This window comes from Toxorhynchites rutilus, chromosome 3 (genome assembly GCF_029784135.1).
Source record: "Toxorhynchites rutilus septentrionalis strain SRP chromosome 3, ASM2978413v1, whole genome shotgun sequence".
Lineage (NCBI taxonomy): Eukaryota > Metazoa > Arthropoda > Insecta > Diptera > Culicidae > Toxorhynchites > Toxorhynchites rutilus.
The window spans coordinates 83,181,166-83,201,852 of record NC_073746.1 but is presented as its reverse complement, the minus strand read 5'-3'; the positions used below and the strand labels follow the sequence as shown (position 1 = coordinate 83,201,852).

The 20,687-nt window shown below is 38.5% G+C and overlaps 2 protein-coding genes across 4 annotated transcripts in view; one reads left to right on the top strand and one right to left on the bottom strand.

Moving 5' to 3' along the window:
* Positions 1-725: 725 nt before the first annotated feature.
* LOC129777076 (ruvB-like helicase 2) lies at positions 726-2,715 on the bottom strand. The gene is made up of 3 exons (XM_055783140.1): positions 2,572-2,715; positions 2,033-2,307; positions 726-1,975 (listed from the first exon to the last, which is right to left on the bottom strand). Exons 2-3 carry the CDS (start codon positions 2,294-2,296, stop codon positions 842-844), a joined length of 1,398 nt encoding a protein of 465 aa, XP_055639115.1. The 5' UTR covers positions 2,297-2,307; positions 2,572-2,715; the 3' UTR covers positions 726-841.
* Positions 2,716-8,969: 6,254 nt separating this feature from the next.
* The window catches only part of LOC129777861 (facilitated trehalose transporter Tret1-2 homolog), a 59,517-nt gene continuing 47,799 nt past the window's right edge, over positions 8,970-20,687 (top strand). Inside the window, exons 1-3 of one of the 3 annotated variants that reach the window (XM_055784421.1) lie at positions 8,970-9,205; positions 9,423-9,681; positions 19,832-19,864. In XM_055784421.1, the coding sequence (XP_055640396.1) occupies positions 9,668-9,681; positions 19,832-19,864 (47 nt within the window). In that variant the 5' untranslated portion in view covers positions 8,970-9,205; positions 9,423-9,667. Of the gene's footprint in view, positions 9,682-19,831; positions 19,865-20,687 lie in introns of all 3 variants that reach the window. The other 2 variants (XM_055784422.1, XM_055784420.1) reach the window with 2 other exon arrangements.

Below are 20,687 nucleotides of genomic sequence, written 5' to 3'. Positions count from 1 at the left end.
CTGTGGCATTGAAGTCGTTTGATGTCTTTCATCTTCAATCCGAGCGACAAAATCCAACAAACTTTCCGACTCACGGTTTAACGGCGAATTGAGAAGTCTGTTTTAAACGTGTTCTCTCGCCTCATCGTGGAACACTTACAGTAATAAAAAAAAGTCAACGGTTGATGCTTCACTTGTGATAAGCGCAATCGGAATATACGTCTGCACTAGGATTGGGCGGCCTCGGATCGATTCTTATAAGATCGAACTTTTCCATTCCGATTTCCTATTTTTTGGATCGATCTTTTATACTCGAGAAAATCGAAATCGATTTCTTTGCTTTTGATGTTATTGTAGATTTGGTTTTCAGTATACATCGATTTTTTATCTCACCAAAGGCCACTTTACATGATGTCAACATTTGGATTGCTTCTTCTACGATTTACTTCTGCACAAATGCTGACAAAGATAGACCTAGCGGCAACTACTAAGGGGATGAACTGTAACCGGTTGCGCATAGAATCCCTGAACCTGATCAATTACAGGCGAAAGAATGTTATCTAGATCTAGCGCCTTTTGTGGGATCAGGTGGGTCGAGGTTGTTACTTTTTGTTTATTAGAGATAGGAAATTGCGTTACGTAGAGGGGGGGGGGGAAGGTCCAGAAGCCGGATTTTCAGCGTTACGTAATTTGTGCACGACGCCTAAGTGAATAGAAAATTTCGGAAAATATCGAAAAACACCAGCGAAGCATTTCTTGAATTTATTGGATTACACCTCGATAAGCTATCTTTGTGAAATATTAGACATTATGAATGGAATGAGACCCAAATTCTTATATTCATTTCTCACCTTCCAGCATGTTAACCTGTTTCCACCTCCATCGCTTGTTCAGCTTGAGGCAAGCTATCATCGTAAAACATGTATTCATCCTGATATTCTTTCATTATCTTACTTGAACGTTTCTCATCCAAAAAGAGCGAATAAACTTTGCGAATATCCTCTACAGTTACTTCAGCCGCCTTGCGTCTTACGCTCACCAGATGGGCTGTTGTAATGGATTGAATGGCATACCGCAGACTTGTTTCGGTCGCTATGCGTCCCAGCACCATGAGAGCTTCGTTGTTGATTTGGCAATCTTCTTCTTCACAGCGAATCTTAAGAATTTCTTTGATCTCCTTTGCAGTGTAAGGAACCGTCCGGATAATGATCATTCGATCGAGCAGATCTATTGGTATTCCATGAGGACTACGATAGGTTGTACCTCGGATCTTAGTTATACCACGGTTGGTAGCCATCACCACAACCGGAGCCATGTCGCTCTCCAGTGCACGATTGAGATACGAGAAGCACTCGATATCCAGCATGTGGGCTTCATCTATAAACAATACCCCCGGGTTGATTTCTGCTTTGCCTTCTTCGCGCCATTCCAACACCTTGCTGTTGATCTGGTCACGAACTTCTTGTTTAATTTCTCCAGTATCACCGGCGAATAAGGCCAAGAAGCCATGGGTTCTGCTGTTGATAACATCGATCTCGTGCAAAGTCACAGTGTGGACCACCTCTTTTCTTTTCTGCAGTTCGCCTTCAGGACACTGCACGAATCTTGTCTGCGCTCCGGTTGCGTCGTAATCACGCGCTCTAGTAAAGCTTCTACCGAGCTTGCTAACTTTACCGGAAGCTTTATCAATCGTAATTACATCTCCCGCCTGTATCTTCTCTTTCATGAAGCATTCAATAATTTTATTGCCTAAGTCATAATTCGTTTCCATATCAGTGGTTTTGATTGTAACCTTTCCAACTTTTTGACCGGTACCCGAAGCTGGTCGATCAATCTGAATCTCAACAACTTCTCCTTCTATAATCTCTGTTTCCTCCTTAATACGAACACCGATGCTTTTGCGCAATGCTTGTGAAAGTGCTTCAGTTTTATTCATTTCCAACGAGTAAATTTCCGAGCCAGACATGCTGGTGAACGGAGTTTCATTCCCAAGCGCCTGGAAAACCAATATCTTCATAAGAAAACCACAATACATAATCAATTCATGTTTTACCTGCGCCATACCAACAGCGATTGCAGTTTTTCCCGTACTAGGTTCACCCGCCAGCAGAATACATCGACCGGCAATTTTTCCTTCACGAACCATTTGCACTACGATTCCTGCGGCACGACGTGCCTCCTTCTGACCAACCATTCCTTGCGAGACGGCACGGGCCTCCAGGACATCGTCCAGCCCGAGTCCTCTGATGTGCGAGTGGGCTCCTATACGCTCGATACGAGTTACATCCCGGACTTCGATTTTATCCAATTCGGCCATCGTTGGGCTCCCTAAAAGCAAGTACTCAATATAATCAAGGAAGAAGTTTATGCCAAACAAGTTGTATGTTGTCAAGGCAACCGGTTTAATGGTTAGATTTTAAAACGAAATTTCTAGATTGTTGAGAATAGTTGAATGCTTTCAAACCATAATTCGCTCAAGAAGTTCAAGAAGAAGAATCGTCGAATAATTCTTTCCAAATTAAGATTGAATTGTTGGTAATCAACAACACAACACATGGAACACATTGATTGAATAATAACACCAAACATTACCTGATTAGAAACAATCTTCTGGCAACTTTTTCCGCTGTTTTCGGCGCAGAAGTACTTTTCCTTGAAATAACGAATCTTCACTGCACAATACGGAGGTTATGTTTTGTTTTGGTTTGCAAACTTGTGCTCTGGAGCCGCTTTGACGTTTGCACACTAAGAAGAAAACAAACGAAACCATTTACTACACACTTTTTGCGCAATTCATGAAAATTCTTCAATTCGAATAGGTGATACGAGATTGTTGATATGGAACCAAAAACAATACAGTAAGTTACATTTAATGCGACAGTTAGCTAACAATTAAATGGCATAACTTATCATATTCTAAGTCGCACATACAGTGGGATCGAATCAAAATCATATATTATATCAATGATGATGATGTTGGATTAAAGAGGCTTTAAACTTTTCAGTTCATTCGCCTCTAATATCAATGAAAGGATACATTGTCTACATCTAATGCGAAAACTACGATTCTATTTATCACTACATAATAAGTCTCAATTGGGTATAGCAATCTTTATGATGTACTCCATCGTAAAATCGATTTAAACGAAATCTTGTATGCATATCAGGTTGATGCAGTTTGTGAGTTGCATGAGCATATAAATTGAACCAAGGTAATCTCGCAAAGTGACACAAGCGCCAAAATTGACGTTTTAGAACAATTGAAGAGTTTTTGTGATTTAATCGGTGAACAGTATGGTGAATTACTGGTAATACACGATACATTTACTTGGATCTTCTAATGCAAGGATTCTTAGTATTTTTGACGGGCTGGGTTCCTATTTTCGTTCACAAAAAAACTGTCCTGTTGGGCACCCCGTTTATTTGAAAACCCATGGCTCAAGCTATGATTGCCATACAAATGAAACTCAAATTTCTGCATTACTCCATAATTAATCAAGTAAATGAAACCAAATTTGGCATGCAGAGGTTTTAGGGTGCAATAAATGTTCTTACGGTGGTTAGACACTCCAACCCCCCCCCCCCTCTATAAGGGGGAGCTGCCATACAAAATTAATCGGGGTCGATTAGAAGATCAATCAATGAACAGTTCTGCGATTGGACTTACTCATAGTAAGAAAACGTGAATGTTTGAAGGTATTGATAAAAAAAAACAAATTTTTGGCGGGACGAAGTTTGCCGGGCCAGCTAGTATAGATATAATTATACGGGAAATTTATTTGCTTATAATACAATCAGTGGAGAAAGCCAAACAAATAAACAATTGATCGAATACAAAATGTATGTTTTTTCGATTCTTCTCACCGCTCGGTTTTTTTCCACAACGGGAGTTGCCATATTCTTGCATACAGTTCGCGTCAGCTTTCATGATGAGGCTTTTTTCTTAGTTCTTCATTTCGATACGTCTTTACAAAATGAAATATCTTCGTTTTGAATAAAATGTAAATAAAATAAAATCAAAATGAAGGCATGTATCTACATTCGGCAACCCTCCTCCCACATACACATGTATGGGAGTAGACATCTCTTTATTTTTTTCTTTTTTCATCTCTTTTGAGATTGTACAAAAAAAACCATACGATGTCAACGGGTATCGAACCAACGCCAGATGGAATGCAAGGCTGTTCAACACGACCACGCTATCCACATAGCTACTGGTGCTGTTGCATAAATGCGTGATAATAGACTGAAGACTGAAAACATGGTAATTTTGAAAAATCATAACTCAAAAATGATAGAAATCACATCTTTGATTTTTAGATATGTTATGTGAAAAAAAAACACAGCACTCCAGAATAATATTAAAAATATAGCGCTCTCTAGTTCAAAGTCATGAAAACAATACAATACAAATACAATGAATAATTACGAAAACTGAATTCAATTCTCTCACAAGTAGATTATTTTTTTCTCAAAAAGACTAGCTATATGGCTTTAATTTGATATGTCGATCATCTGAATCGGTCCAGTCGTTCAAAAGTTTTGGAAAAATGGATTTTTCGGACTACCCGAAATGAAAATGTTTATTATTGAAAGTAAAAAAAAAATACGAGTCAAACATTTTGCGATAAAGAATAAAACTACCACTTTTCACGAAATTCGGAGAACTAGTATGTCGGTGTGGCATGGAATGGTTGTATAATGGGTTTTCGTCGATCATTCAAAACAATTTCGATCCGCTATTCCTGTTGTAAGCTTGAGTTTCATAATATGTAGTATTTAGCTTAAAGAATGCTTAACCTAAAGCAATCAAGAACTCGATTTTTTATTTTTGCGACTTGGTCCCCTCCAACATTTTAATCAACAAAATTGATTCGATTCTGGTATGAGAAAAGCCATGTGTCCTCAACATCTATTCAAAATTCAAGTGAACTACGTAGATACCATGTCGACCACTGTAAAAAAGCTGCATCCCGGCAAAAAAGTGCCGTTGAACAGTACGATAAGCTGTAGTTTCTTATTTTCTTATTATGTATATTTTTGCGAGCATATTCTAGAGGCTTCAGTGAATGGAAAAAGCCATGTGACGAATCAATTTTTCAGAACCGTCACACGGGAATACACACTTGATGTATTTCTGCGTAACAGTTAAAGCAATGCGTGGTGAAGGCGTTTATTTACCTGTGTTTCTATGTTCGCTGTGATTTCAAATACCGTCGATGGGGGTGAAAATGGGTAAAAAAAAGGTAGTTTTCGAACTTTTTGTTGAATAACTATCGTAAATTAGAGTAAAACACAATTCTGATTACGTAGAAATGTTCTTGATGATGAACTCCTTTAAGTGTTCAAGGAATTGTTGAATAATATTTATTTTTCACTGAACTACGATTAAATGAAAGTTGACCCAATCTCACCCCTTAGAGGGGGTGACAATGGGTCAAAGTAGTGAATATTAAGAATTGGGTTTAGAAATTAATTTCTCAATAATTTCGAGATAATTTAACAACATGTAAGGGTCTTGAACGATTATTTGAGTTACGAAAGTAGTGTCAATCCACCAGAAGTGCGATGGAAATGTTTATATAGAGCCATTCCATGTCAAATCGATATAGTGGTTCTCAGATTTTCGTGAAAAGTGGTAGTTCTGTTCTTTATCGCAAAACATTAGACCCATATTTTTTATCATTAGGGTGATCATTTTCATGTTAGGGTTGCCCAAAAAATCATGTTTTCCTTTTTTTTTTTTCCAAAAAACACTTTTGATCTACTATACCGATTCAGATGATCTACACATCAAATTGAATAGGTGACCATTTCCTTGATAAAGCTATTCTGGAGCCCAAGGAAATTTGGTCTGCGTCGCCGATCAGGATTATAAATTTTATCAAACAGATTATTCCTGATTGGCACCTATCTCGCTATAGCCTTCAGTCTACTCCTTCATCAATAAGTAGTAGATAAGCTTGAAGTGTAGTATAAAAAAAGGGGTATACCACAATTGTTCAAAATAATGGACGCAGTGGTTCTCACCCAACAGGGGAAAAAATAAATTTCCATTTTAGGGTGATCCGAAAGATCTTTTTTTTCCTTTTTCCCAAAAATTACTAAACTAACCATATATACCAATTTGAAGCCACATGCCACAAATACCACATAAGCATAACAATTGGATTCTAGTCGCATAGATGTTGTCCAGTCATATAGGGATACTGAACGAAAACTGAAAACATATTAACTTTGCAAAATCCCTCGAAAACGAAAAAATAACACCTCTCTAATATTCGGATATGTTATGTAAAAAAACTTAAAAATATGGTGAGCTTAGTTCCAAAACCATGTAAGCTATGAAAAACTAATACAAACAATAATTGCGAAAACAAAATTTGTTTTTTTTCAATTGTAATGTTTTTCAAACAAAACTAGCTCATTGGCTTTAATTTGATACATCGATCATATAAATCGGTTCAGTTGTTCAAAAGGTATGAATTACTGAAAAAGGTCATTTTTGCAAAAAGGGGGAAAAGTTGATTTTTCGTACTACCATAAAATGGAAATGGCCACCCTGATGAGAAAAAATAAAAAAATACGGGTTTAATATTTTACGATGAGGAATAGAACTACCAAATTTCATGAAAACCTGACAATCACTATATCGGTTTGGCATGGAATTCAATTTTGTGCTTGATCCATTCTCACCCCCACTCAGTGCAAATAAAAGATTACAGTAAAGCCTGTTTTTGTGCGATTTTTTTGTGCGAATTTTTTTTTGTGCGATTTTCTGTTCTTGTGCGGTTTTTTTGTGCGATTTTTTTGTGCGGTGTATGAAGAGAAGCATATTTGACGAAGCTATCGTCCATTTAGTTTTTTTCGAAGGTTTATATGCATTTCAGTGCGAAAAAAGCATATTTGCGTCTCAATTATCCACTTCTGTATTCATTCCCCTCCTCGCATCAAATGCTCTAAGTTTTTGCATGACATGATTTCTAATAGCAACACGTTTCGACATGTAACTAAAAGCACAAAACAGCCACGCGCAACCGAAAAGGCAAAGTGTCCCATCGCAAAGCAGGGAAATAAAAGGAAATTGAACGGTGAATGGCGTGGATTTGAGTTATTTTCTTGGAGGAAACTTTTTTTATGCGGTCCTTATCTACCGCATAAAAAAGTTTTTTTTTTCAAAATGTGTACCGAACACGATTATTTAAAGACGCTGGTGAAGTTTTGCACGATTTTTTTATGCGATTTGTTTTGTGTGGTCCCTATCCCCCGCACAAAAAAAGGTTTGCCTGTATTTCGAAAATATTGAAAATCGAATGGAAAAAAATGATGTTCAAAATCAGTAATGACTTATCTGGCAAGACTCTAAAGAATAATTCTATCCAATATTTACAATTTTAGTAGTTCTGTATAATGCTGGGCATGAGATTTTTTCTGAGGTTTTATTGGATGGCTATCTACACATCAAACTTTGATCAATTATTAAATAATAATTATCTGTCCTACAGTTAAGTATTAGTCATTGGAAGTAATGTGTCTCGTATTGAACGGCTCACAGCCTTCAAAAATATTCGCAATATTTGTCAAGATATAACTTATAGTAACTTTCTCCATTTTTGACCCATCGGTCATCGACGGTATTTTGTTCTGTTTCCCCCTTCAAATATGTCACCAAAAACTTAAAAAAAAACTAGATGCATCACAGGATGGAAGTCACATTCTTTCATCTTTTTGAATTCAGTTTGTTTAATACGCATAAAAAAGCGACAATACACTTTCATTCTTCAATCATGCGAAGTTAGAATCCCTGGTGTGACGTATCGGAAAAGAGCTCATTTATACCTGCCGGCATAGGTTTTTACAATTCACTGTGATCTTACGTCCTAAAAAAAAGCTATTTACAAAGAATGAGGAGAATCTTCTTCTACGCCATCAGAACTTTTGTTTTCCTGCTTCTCTTGCTTTATATAAATCTGGTTATTCTCTGCGCTTCCTCTTCTTTCAATCTCCAGCCACTCTGCTTTCAGAAGTTTAGCGTTGACCCAAATACGCTGTTGCTATGAATCCCAGAATGATTATTCATACTTTTGATTGAAGAATTTGTTGCTCAGTGTTGGTTCCATGAATAGTTTTCCGCGTATTAAAATATGAGCGCAGTAAATATTTTCTACGCAATTGAGAATTTATACGCGTCTGTTTTGGAGTAGATCAACGCAAAGCATAACTTGCATACAATATTGCACAAAAAGATGGATGGAAACCGAATCATTCATTGGCACCGTCGATATAATATTCCGAGAGCCAGAGCCGGTGATTCATCCATGTGCATTGAGAAAAGCGAAATAGCTCAGCTGCGCAGCATAGCAACCGATTGATATGTTATTATTATTATTATGTTCTGTAGAACCTTCGGAGCAGAATATGTATCGAGCAGAACTGCATGAGGATTTTTTTATATTTCTCAGAGAAACGATCGATCATCCAAGAAGCTCCCTTTGTTAAACCACAGAAGCGGGGTGGTAGCGAAGATGAAAAAACTCGCATCCATTGCGCGCCCGGTCATCGGTGATACGTTGCGCAGCACCGATATCCACCTCTTTTGCGATATCCACTTCTTGATTCGCACTGTTTGAAAACTTGAATTATTCTATGTGAGTTGTATTCATTCATGATATGAACATGTCAGTGTTTGCAATTTACTCGATTATTTACTTCTAACTCTCTGATGGAGTTATTTTTCTCAATAGTAACAGGAAAAAAAATCACTTGTTTGTGTTGCTCGTATCCATTCAGAAGCTCGCTTCGCAACGAATCAATGGCGATCGGTGGCTCGAAGGAAAGATGTGCCTACCACTCTTGATATTCGGAGCTCATTTTCCTGTTTTGATATTGTACTCATGATGGTTGCTAAAACAGTGAAAAAGTAACGCAGCTCTCGTCGCCACCGTCGCCATCGACTGTATCGTGTGTTCGCTTTGTTTGCCGCGCTCTTGTTTTGTCGGTTTTAGTGTGGTGCGAAGCTTCAGCTGAGATGGTTGCTTTTCCCCGGCGGTTTAGCGCGTTGTTTGATTTGGGTGGGAACGGAAGTTACTAGATCTGAACAAGGAAGACCATCAAGTCACGATACATGAATATAGTTCGATAATTTTGTGAATATTTGCGATATGTTGTGGCATAAAATAAAAATCGCAGTGATTTTTAATATTTCACCGGAAACCAGTGGGGCAAAGTGAGAAAATAACTTCAGAATAGACTAGAGTCTTACTTCTGTCTCAAATCAAAACCATTTGTTGATACCGAATGCAACAAGAAAGTTTCGGTTCCATGTGATCACAGTTTCAACGAATTATACATTTTATCTACACCAGTGCCTTCGAAACAGTTTTGTAAAGACACAAAATTCTTGATAAAGTGTATGAGCAGTTGAAAATTCATTTCCGAAACAGATTAGACCGGGAGAGCAGTGTACAATCAGCAGGATACAAAGAATGACCCAATCCACAGAAAAGATATAAGCGAGTGTTTTACGCGAAAGAAGACTATCGTAATATAATTAGCTCCTCAATATTGATTGATTGTGCCCTTGTAATCTTTACTTTTTTGTGTGCTCCAATCGGAAAGCATCTAAGGAAGCTAAACGGAGTCCCGTGTCGTGTTGTAGCTGTGTGAATTTTCAATTTGAAAAAAGAAAATGGATCCATTGAGGTATGTCAGCTGTGTGATTATAATAGTTTTTAAGAGTTTGGTTCGCACAATGAATGGCATTATATTCACAAATATTTGCAGCTTAACCATGTGTGTGCTTCGTACTTGAATGTGTATTTGTGTGAATAATGAATCGAAAATTTGAAGCAAAACAAAAACAAAATGAACCAATATAGAAATAACCACTGAAAATCTTTAAAATTATAACAGAATTAAATACAACTCGGTGAAGCTCAACGTGAACATTTGTCATTCTTTTCGCAGTTTCTTGAAGAACCTCATTAAAACAATTAAATCCGAGAAGGTTCATTCAACCGGTCAGATGTGTTGGCCACTCATTTCAAATCGTCACCGACGAGCGCGGTTTTTTTCGTAGTGGGTAGATTTTAAATATTCTAGCATACACTCAACAGTAAATTGAAGGAGCGCCGTTTTTTCGCAATCTTTGGAAGGCTGTAATTTCGTTACAAATAAACATCTGGAGAATTAATATACATCATTCACAATTTTTGTTTTGGAAGCATAATCAAATAAAACTATCAAAACTATTCAATTTTCTGTTTTGAAATGTGGGTTGAGAAGGGCGGTGTTTAATTCATGACCGCATTGTCAGTATAGGGCAACGAACGTATTGTCGGCGAGAGCAAACATTATAAAATTTTTTGCATGAAACTCTTTGATATTTATATTTAGTAGCACTGATAAGGATCGATGAATGAATGCTTGTACTGAGTAACCGTCGTGAACGATTTGGAAAGCATGAAAAAGCCAGTTTGAGCAGATTGTCAAATTAACTCTTAACTCTTAACTGATTGCTCGCTGGCTAGAGCGACATTGAAACACTGAATTTTTGAATAACCAAGTACAGGGGAACCTCGATATAACGTACCCTCGTTATAACGTACCCTCGATATAACGTACATTTTACCTCGATATAACGTACACATTTTCAAAGTACAAAGGAATAATCTCTGGAATTTTTTTTTCTGAAAGAACAATAAGTTATCTGTATTTTTATACTAAAGCTTGTTTTGTACCTTTAATCAATCCCGAAATACAACTGTTTTGTGATTCTGGATTCTAAATTAATCAAACTTTAATTAACAGTACGAAGGGAAACATCATGAGAAAGGTTGGCATCGTCTTCTAGTTGAATTTATTCATTAACCTTACTCAAACAGCAACACAATAAAGTAACATAAGCTACGTTTCTGAGTTCTCCATTATGCTTCGAAATAACGTACAATTCGATAAAACGTACAATTTTGAATGTGTTTTACATTACGTTATATCGAAGTTACCCTGTAGTTTCACAGTCTTTTGGCAAAATTACATAAAAAATTACATCATTTTCCGCCGAACAGCAACAGAAAATCAGAACATTAGAATGCGGAACAGTTTTTACCCTCAGTTTTCGAAGAACACCTGGAATATAGTGCACTTTGACGTCACTTTTAACCGGGCTACAATGCTCGAATTAACGAAAATTGAATGATCGGAAAAAAGTCACAAATAAGTCATTCATTCAGATTTATCACTAATTCAGCTAACGATCAGACGACAGAGGGGCATTCCAAATGGCCCTTCTGAAGGCCAAGAGTTCAGTATATTTCCCCAAGTTGACCCTTTTCAAGCCTAGAGATGAGTGAACTGAGAAATTCACACAAGATATGCGTCGAAGTTTTCAAAATAATTCTTTAGTAGAAAATTTTGTTGGGCCTTGAAAAGGCTGACGGGCTTGCGTGGTTTTGTAGAAGGTACAACTTTTGAGTCTAGAATCGAATATACGTAACCCGCGTAAATTCGAAAGTCACGATTCTTTTTAAACAGACCTCGTACGTTTGCCCGGTTAATTTCTGTTTTGAAATACATAGCCGCGTCACAATATTTCTAGCCTTCTATACTTTTTCTGTCATGTGGACCCAAGAATGAATAGATCCGTGCCTATTTCTTCTGCACTGTGTCGGAAACGAACATGAGTGATCGTCCTTGAACACTCACAACGGCCGAGAAGGCGTATCCAGAGTTCGTTTTTCACCCAACGGAAATCGATGAGATAAAGTAGCAAGCGCAGAGGGAGCGAAGCTGCAGGAACCAAGGTGCCTATATAAATGTGTAACAGGTGAAGCAACATCATCACTTCAATAAGGTGTTGCGGTTAGTGGAGCGGGGGTTATTTGTTTTTTTTTTGCTAGGATACACCATTTTTTTTCTTTTTCACATGCGAGAGTAGTGGATGAACTGGATGAGAATGAATTTCTACAAAATCATCCCTTCTTTTTCACATAAATTTGCGATAGCCGAACATTGTAGACATCGTTCGAATAAGCGTAGTAGCAGTTTGTAGAGAGCCGCCGGCAGCGTTCTGATGACTTTCCTGTTCTTTCGACCGGTAACAATTCTCGTCGTTTATATTTGTTGCTGACTACCTGATCCACTGAGCTGAGTCGAAATATTTACTTGACCGCCTGTAGTCTTGTCTGCTTGTTCTTATCATTGCTATCCGTTCTTGTTCAACACTATCATATCGCTTCCTTTATACACTTTCAAATGTTGAGTAGAGATTATCACCAGAGTTGTTTGTAAACAATACCGACAGCAATTCCAATATGGCGGAAAGTGCATTTCATATGATTGTTTCACATGGTATATATAGGCGCCTTGGCAGGAACAACAGAGCGATGGCGAGGTGTCGAGAAGAAGTTCAGTACGGTTGAACAATTACAGGGTGTTCAATGAGTTCGAATACAACTTTTCATCGTTGAGTAGGTGCGCACCGTGTACATTCTGTGTATTGGTATTGGTGTCTGCTTTAGCCTCATATATAGGCCAAGGCGCCTAGAAGGTGGTGTGGTTGTACTCCCAGCTACTATGTCGTAACGGTTATCAATAAAAATTGACGCAGAAAAGGATAGCTTGTATTTTGATTTTTTTAACACATCTTTAAAGTGTTTTTGAACTTATTAAACACCCTCTATTTTGCGAATGGAGCTTTCGAATCGTTAGTAACAGTGAAGGCCACGGTGAGCCAGGGAATCCACAGCTATTAGGTGATTTGGTCTTTCATTCCAACGATTTAGTGTTTCAAACACTCAATTTCTCGACATTGGTCTTTTGTCGTGCCCTGGGGTTCTGAAGTTGAAGATACAGATTTTGGCTGACGAATGCAGTGAAAATTGTGCATGAACACGTTTTCGGTGGTACTGATGAAGACGCTACGACTGACAGTTTACTGTGCAGCTATGGCGACCGTCGAAAGGATACCGTATAAGTCCATGATTCGGATAGCTTCAATATCTCCGTGAAAGGGGTAAGCCTCCATGACGATGGTGATTGGGGTAACGGGTTCGAAACAAGGCGCTGCAATTTTTCAATTGGCTGACAGCATACAAAAAAGGGCAACATATCAGCGAAATTATGTCGCCGAGATACTCTGATCATACGGCCTACTGGAAATCACCAGCTGGGTTACTTGACAAAATTGATAATAAGCAGAAAGCGTTTCGCGATCACAAAAGCGACGGGAAGCCCGATAACAGCGCAGGTTTTCCAGATATTAGTGATGGGACGAACTTTTGGGCGACCTGGGAGACCCTAGTATAACAGGAGGAATTGAAGAGAGGTCGAAGAGAACGATGTCTTCGAAACATCACAGTACCTGAGGATCTGGGATGCACCGGGTCCGACGGTGTTCAGTACTTCTGGCACAAAAAAGTGAGTGTCTAACATCAAACTTTAGATGCGTGCTGAAATCGTCTCACCTCTCTCTTTCCGAAAGACAGCAACATATTGAATCAATCAAAGTACAGACCGATAAAGTGTCAACTCAATCTGTACAAAGTGTTTAGTAGCATCATGCCAAAGTTTCTGCTCACTGTGAACAACACATATCTTCGTACAATAATGCTAGAAATATTTGTATTTTACAACCATACAAATATTTCCAGGGATCATCGACGGACAAGCAATATATAATCAGCGTAACCTCAGCATGACCTGTATCGACTATAGGAAGGTTTATGACTCCATGCCATGCCGTCTAGTCAGGGTATTGGAAGTCTACAAAATTGATCCCGTCGTCGTGAGGTTTCTGCAGCATGCGACACGGGGTACAGTATAGAACGCTGCAGAAAAGGAGGGAGGTATTCGACTCATTCAGCCATGAATGACTCGGATATGACACTGCATTTCTTCAATGGGACGCTCCAGAAAAACGGTCATGATTATAAGATTTGTGGGCGACGGCGCCCATAAAGTACAATGTGCCAACGGCGTACCCATCCTTTTACATGGATGATCTCAAGATCTTCGTCGATCCACATAAAATATAAGCAGGAATATCGGCAAAGAGTTCGGCCTAGATAAGTGTCGCTCTGTTCACTTGTTGAAAGGACAACTTATCGAATCCAGAGGATATGAGGTTTTCGATGGCAAGACGTCATGGTTCTTGGCGAATTGTGTAAATATCTTGGACTCCGGCAGCTCACTGGAATTCGCTGTTCTGACAATCAAGGTTGAAATGAAAAACTAATCGAGTGAACTGTGTCCTGAAGACCTTTATGAACATGGAATACAAGGTACGCGCAATAAATACTCGCGGTTCCCTCTGCTGACCTTCAGTTAGAAGTAGTCAAATGGAACTAAGCCGGCCTAGATGATTATATGAGGAAAATTAGAAAAATATTCGGCCAAGCGCCAATTTTGACGCTTCAAGATGTCAGCTAATCAACGACCTCATGGAGTTTGATCGTTTAAGCCATAGTAACTACGTCTTCCATTTTTGTACTGGGGTGTAAGTTCAATGTTTCGAAAACGAGAGCGTTACTTCAAAGGTGCTGGGTTTTGAGTGTTAATATCTCTTTGCCGACTAAACGAAATGGTATGATAATAACTTTATTCGAAAGAAAAACTGTCTAAGAGCTATTTGCTTGTTAGTTATTGAAATTTGTTTCAATAGCTTTCAAATTACTTTGAAAACAGGCTGTTGAAATCACACAAATTTGTATAGAAACGGGGAAATTCACTTAGTTATCAGAAATTCACTTAGTTATGATTGTGAATTGGCTGGAGAATGGACTCGCTTGCTCGCCAGAGCACTATGCTCTCCCTCTCTGAATTGAGCCTTTACCTCTAGCGAAAAACGAAATATAGTAATGCGGGGCAAAGGTGTGCACGGGGCAGAGGTGCGCATTGGCCATTTTGAAGCAAACGAGCATAAAATTTCGACAACAGTGTAGTCGTTTGATACATTATTACACCAGCAGCTCACACATACAAAAAAAGATACATGTTATGAAAGTGGCAAAAAGTTATGAGGTAAAAAGAGTTTTGCGATCCCGATGTTTTCCGGTTTTGGAGATGACGATTTACTTATAACTGGAATGTTCGAAACTACACTGTCAGGGAAAAATTAGATTAGTTCAAATATTGCTTGTGGGGCAAATGTGCGCAGTGGCTGTGGGGTAAAAGCTCGCACTAGCGTTTTGCTCTGAAAAAAAATTTATAAAATGTTTTCAACAAAATTTTTAACGGGACCCACAAGAAGAAAACTGATTTGAAGAAATGCACTCCAGAAATGCTCAAATGGCCCGACAGAGGCTTCGGGAGGGAGTCTCGAAGTGTCGGATTGCGGCAGACCTTGGTATTCCTGAATCAGCTCTGAGGAAGAGACTCATATCAGAAAGTGATTTATGATTTGAATCTTCTTTTATTGACATTTCTACTTCTGCTGGAATGTGTCAGCGAGCACCTAGTGCGGTTCAGATAGGTATTAACGAGTGAGCAGTCTGAGGATCTGCAGGCCACTGTACAAAGGTATGGTATGACTCTCAAAGATTTACGGCGCATGGCGTTCGATTTTTCGGAAGCCAACTACCTCCAGCACGAATTTAACAAAGTTACAAAACTAGCAGGAAGAGATTGGGCTTCTAGCTTCATGTGGAACCACCGTCTGTCTCTTCGAACCCCACAACAGCGTAACGAAGCAACAGCGCTACAAGGCAAAGCGTCGGAATCCTCAGAATCGATATCCAAGATGAGAAATAAAAATAAACAATTGCTTAAAAATAATTCATATAATTCGTTTTGAACGAAAAATGTTTTTATTTTCACCATGCATTCAATTCAATAACGGTTATGTTTCGTTTATGTTTATGGTTTCACAATGAACTTCAAATCAATACTGTTTTTTTTCAACAACGAGTTTCTAATAAATCAAGTGAAGGTATCTATGTATTTATAAACTTGATCTATATAAATAAAAATGATTTGGTGTCCGTTCGTATCAGGATTGATGCGTCTTAGTCTGCATCAGGTTTATATATCAAAAGAGAAATTATATACCGCGAGTATAGATTACGTACATAAAAATAATTTCTGTGGGAACTTGAGTGTTCGAAATGATTTATATCAATATATCAATTGTGGGTGGGACGAAGTTCGCTGGGTCAGCTAGTTAATAAAAACGAATTCTGTTTCAAATGTTGGACATTTTCGGATATCTTATATTATCAGTCTCCTTCCTCCCAAAATTTTCCACGTGGTATGTTCGACTATTAACACCCACTCTTCTCCACCCATAAAAAACACAGAACACCCCCCTCCTGCCTACTGAATGGTGCCTACACTCTCTAATAATGATGCTTCTCCCGCTTCTGATGAAAACGTTATCTCAGAAGTTCAATTCAATAAGTGCGCACCTTTGCCCCGTACGGTGCGCACTTTTGCCCCCACTATGGGGCAAATGTGCGCATTTGTCTTTTTGTATTAAAATAGATATTTGTGAAATTACAAACACAACTCGAGCAATGCCTGTACTACGTTTCGAAGGTAATATATTAGGCTGTCAAAAAAGTCCTGCGGTATTTCCGCGAGGTGTCGTAAGCGCGTAGTTCTAGTTGTATTCATTGTATCGAGTCATACTATAGCTTGTTGGAAAGGTATTTTTGCGCGCTATAATATAGTCCTTGACAGTGTTTTGTTTGGTTAAGTCGTTCGTGAGTTATAGTGTCGCAAATATGGAGCAAAATAAAGAGAAAATCCGACATATTTATTTTACAGTACTACTATGACAAAGGCAAAAATGCATCTCAAGCTGCCAATAAAATTTGTGCAGTTTATGGACCCGATACAGTTTCCATTTCCACCGCACAACGATGGTTTCAACGTTTTCGTTCTGGTGTAGAGGTCGTCGAAGATGCGCCACGCTCCGGAAGGCCTGTCGTCGAAAATTGCGACAAAATCGCTGAATTAGCCGAGAAAGACCGGTATGGTAGCAGCCGTAGCATCGGCCAAGAGCTGGGGATAAGTCATCAAACCGTTATTAACCATTTGAAGAAGCTTGGATTCACAAAGAAGCTCGATGTATGGGTGCCACACACGTTGATGCAAAAAAAACATCTTTGACCGTATCGACGCATGTGAATCGCTGCTGAATCGCAACAAAATCGACCCGTTTCTGAAGCGGATGGTGACTGGCGATGAAAAGGGGGTCACTTACGACAACGTGAAGCGCAAACGGTCGTGGTCGAAGCCCGCTGAAGCGTCTCAGACGGTGGCCAAGCCCTCATTAACGGCCAGGAAGGTTCTGCTGTGTGTTTGGTGGGATTGTCAAGGAATAATCTATTATGAGCTGCTTCCCTATGGCCAAACGCTCAATTCGGACCTGTACTGCCAACAAGTGGACCGCTTGAAGGTAGCACTCATGAAGAAGAGGCCATCTTTGATAAACAGAGGCCGCATTGTCTTCCATCAGGACAACGCCAAGCCACACACTTCTTTGGTGACGCGCCAGAAGCTCCGGGAGCTCGGATGGGAGGTTCTTTTGCATCCGCCGTATAGTCCGGACCTTGCACCAAGTGACTACCACCTGTTTTTGTCCATGGCGAACGAGCTAGGTAGTCAGAAGTTAGCCACAAAAGAGGCCTGTGAAAATTGGTTATCCGAGTTTTTTTGCCAATAAGGAAGCGAGCTTCTATAACAGGGGTATTATGAAGTTGGCATCTCGTTGGGAACAAGTCATCGAACAAAACGGCGCATATTTGACTTAAAACAGATGATTGTAACTAATTTTATGAACAAATGAAACTTCAAAAAAAAAATACCGCAGGACTTTTTTGACAGCCTAATATATAGTTACAATTTGGTAAGCAAACGGAATTTTATTTGCTTTTATTTCAGCAGTTATTGGACGACAACAGTTAGGTGCGCACCTTTGCCCCGCATTACTCTATAGATGATAACTCGATACGGAATGCGTACAAATAAAGCCATTGGCTATGGATTTGATAGCGGAGAATACGAAATATTTGATATGGAGTACATAATATTTCACCATATTAAAGAAACCGCATTATTTGATGAGCTCTAATTCGGAGTTCTAATATCGAATGTTCACAAAAGCTTTGAGTAGAAGCTCATACGGGTTCCGTACATAGAGGTTTACATAAATCTAGGTGCAGTTTGTGTGCGATGGTATCGTACTGTATCTCGTGTGTTGTTCTCATGATAACATGAATAAATCATGTATCAATCATCTTCAGTTGTTTCTACAAAGCCAGAAATCTATCCTTTTCAGGACCACCAATCAGATCAAAAGAGTCGAGTTTTATGTATTTCCCTGTAGCAATCAAAATTCAATAATCATACTCATCCACTCACACACTTACAAAAAAACGTTCAGCAAACTTTCAAAGTATATGAATATTATTTCCCTGAAAATTGATTCAGATTCAGATAAGTGCATTTTTCTACTTGCGTTTGATTGTGCTCTCGAATTTCCTTCTTTAATTCAACCATTGTCAATATTTTTATAGTTTTCACTACTGAAAGAGGTAAATAAATAACATGTTATATATAAAATTGCGCAGAATTGAATTTCTTACAAACTTATCGCAATCAAATATTCTTTTATGATTATAACATTGTAATTTGTGGAAAGAACTACAAACCTTCCATAAGCTCACATGGCAAAATTTAAAACCATCATCACTTTCACCGCAGCGCCGCCTAGGTGTAGATTTGTACGTTAGATCGCCAATAGGTTTATTAACTGGTCATAATGTATGAATAGCGATAACAATGCTTATTGCTTACAATGCTTATCATTATATAACTTTCGCACAGCTCTTGTAACTTTTTACTGTTTCCACAAGCCGTTTTAGAAAATTGGTCACATATCAATTTACTTAAATGACTTATGCAAAATGGTGCCCAAAATATTTCTTCAAATATCGTAGATTTTATGTAGATTTTTAAGCACCTGCGGGGCTACCTTCGTCACTTTAGTGTTTTTATATGTTCTATATCACAACTACTTTTTGAATTTACATCTCAAAAGAAGTTATGTTAGAAAACATAGAAAAACAAAGGTGTCGAAGGTGTCCCTGCGTGTGGAATTTCAAAACAAGAAGATGTCATAAAAATAGTAACTAGATGAAAAATCAAGGTTATCCAATGAAAAATCAAGGTTATCCAATCATCAAACGAAAAGTGTCAAGCTGAGGTTGATTCATGTTTAAAAATGTGAAATTTTCCCCACCGTTTCATTCAAACTTTGTACCTTATGTGATCTCATCATGTTGTTTTGATGTGGACAAGTGCCCGAAGTTAGTCGCAGGTTGTTTAGAATACGTCTCTAGTCGGACGTAAACTTGATCCTCTTACCGAAAGCAGATTTCTTCGGTTTGCTGTATCCTTCACTTGTTTCGCTGCGCAGAAAACCGGTACAAACTCGAAAAAGCAATAAAAAAAAAGTTCCGTGCCTAGGATTATTAATAACTTTGTTTTGATGAGCACAGGTTCATCGAATGTAGGAGTTAGACGATTTTTTATTCATACGAAAACAATAAAAGTAGGTCATTTCCGAGAAATTAAGAATGAATTGCTAATCTTGAAATGCCAAGGCAAAACCGTGCGTTATCTGCGAATTTTAAATTAAGTATATTGAAAATAATGCGTGGGCATCACATAAATCACAATTGCGGCGGCTGGGTCTCGCAGACAAAAACAAACAATAAAGTTCACGGTTAATCGTAAAAAATAGAACGAAAATTAGACCATAATGTCGAATCAAAAATAGCTTTAACTTATTCACAAGAACCAACTCTAAATGACTGTACTGTAGCTCTCACTCTTTTCTTTACCATTTCAGTATCGGTTCCAGCGTTTTGAGTCTCCACCAGCGGTAAGTACTTGCAAAGTGAAAGCCACGAACCGTGTGACACGGATACTTGCGATTTCACCGATACCTGGCATCACGTCGTTGTTGCTCAATTACAGCCTCGGCTGAGGCAGAAAATCTTGACCGCGGTCAACAATCTTTCAGCAGAAACCATTAGGTCGCCACAAGTGAGCGCCTTGAGCGAACTCGAGACTCGGAAGAGCAGCAACATTTATTCAGTTAGCAACGCATCGCGAATTTGTTTACGACGATTCGGGCGGCATTGACATCGAAAATTGAATTTGAATGTAAATAATCTGGGGTATTCAATAAATGGAAAATGTCAAACCGAAATTGTTGCATAATGAATGGGTGTCATTCGAGCCGCGAGCCCCGATTGTAGTGGTTTGAGCAGTTGACTATTGCTAGTCGTAGTTTAATAACACTAGAAGCAAAATTGTTTCGTCCTTCGGTAGTTATTGGATAGATATCAATACTGCGAGCGGAAAAAAATCTTTGAAATAAAGATAGGATATATTTCGCACTGGAGATAATTACATACACACAGTTGTTAAAGACAACTTTCAATATAATGCAGAAGGCCAGTGTCTCAGAACAATCCGAAATACGACGCATCGAGTGATTCGTATTATGTAGTTTTTGTGTGTTGGTCGAAAAATATTAAAAGCGATTGTGGTTTGGTTATTTTTTTAATTTAAAAACTGTAAGAGTGGAAGGAAATACGACCGCATTCTTGATGTAGGGCTACGAGATTATTGCCGACGATATCTAACTTTGAAATAATCGAAGAATTAAACACTTTATTAGAAATTTGGTAAATTTCTAC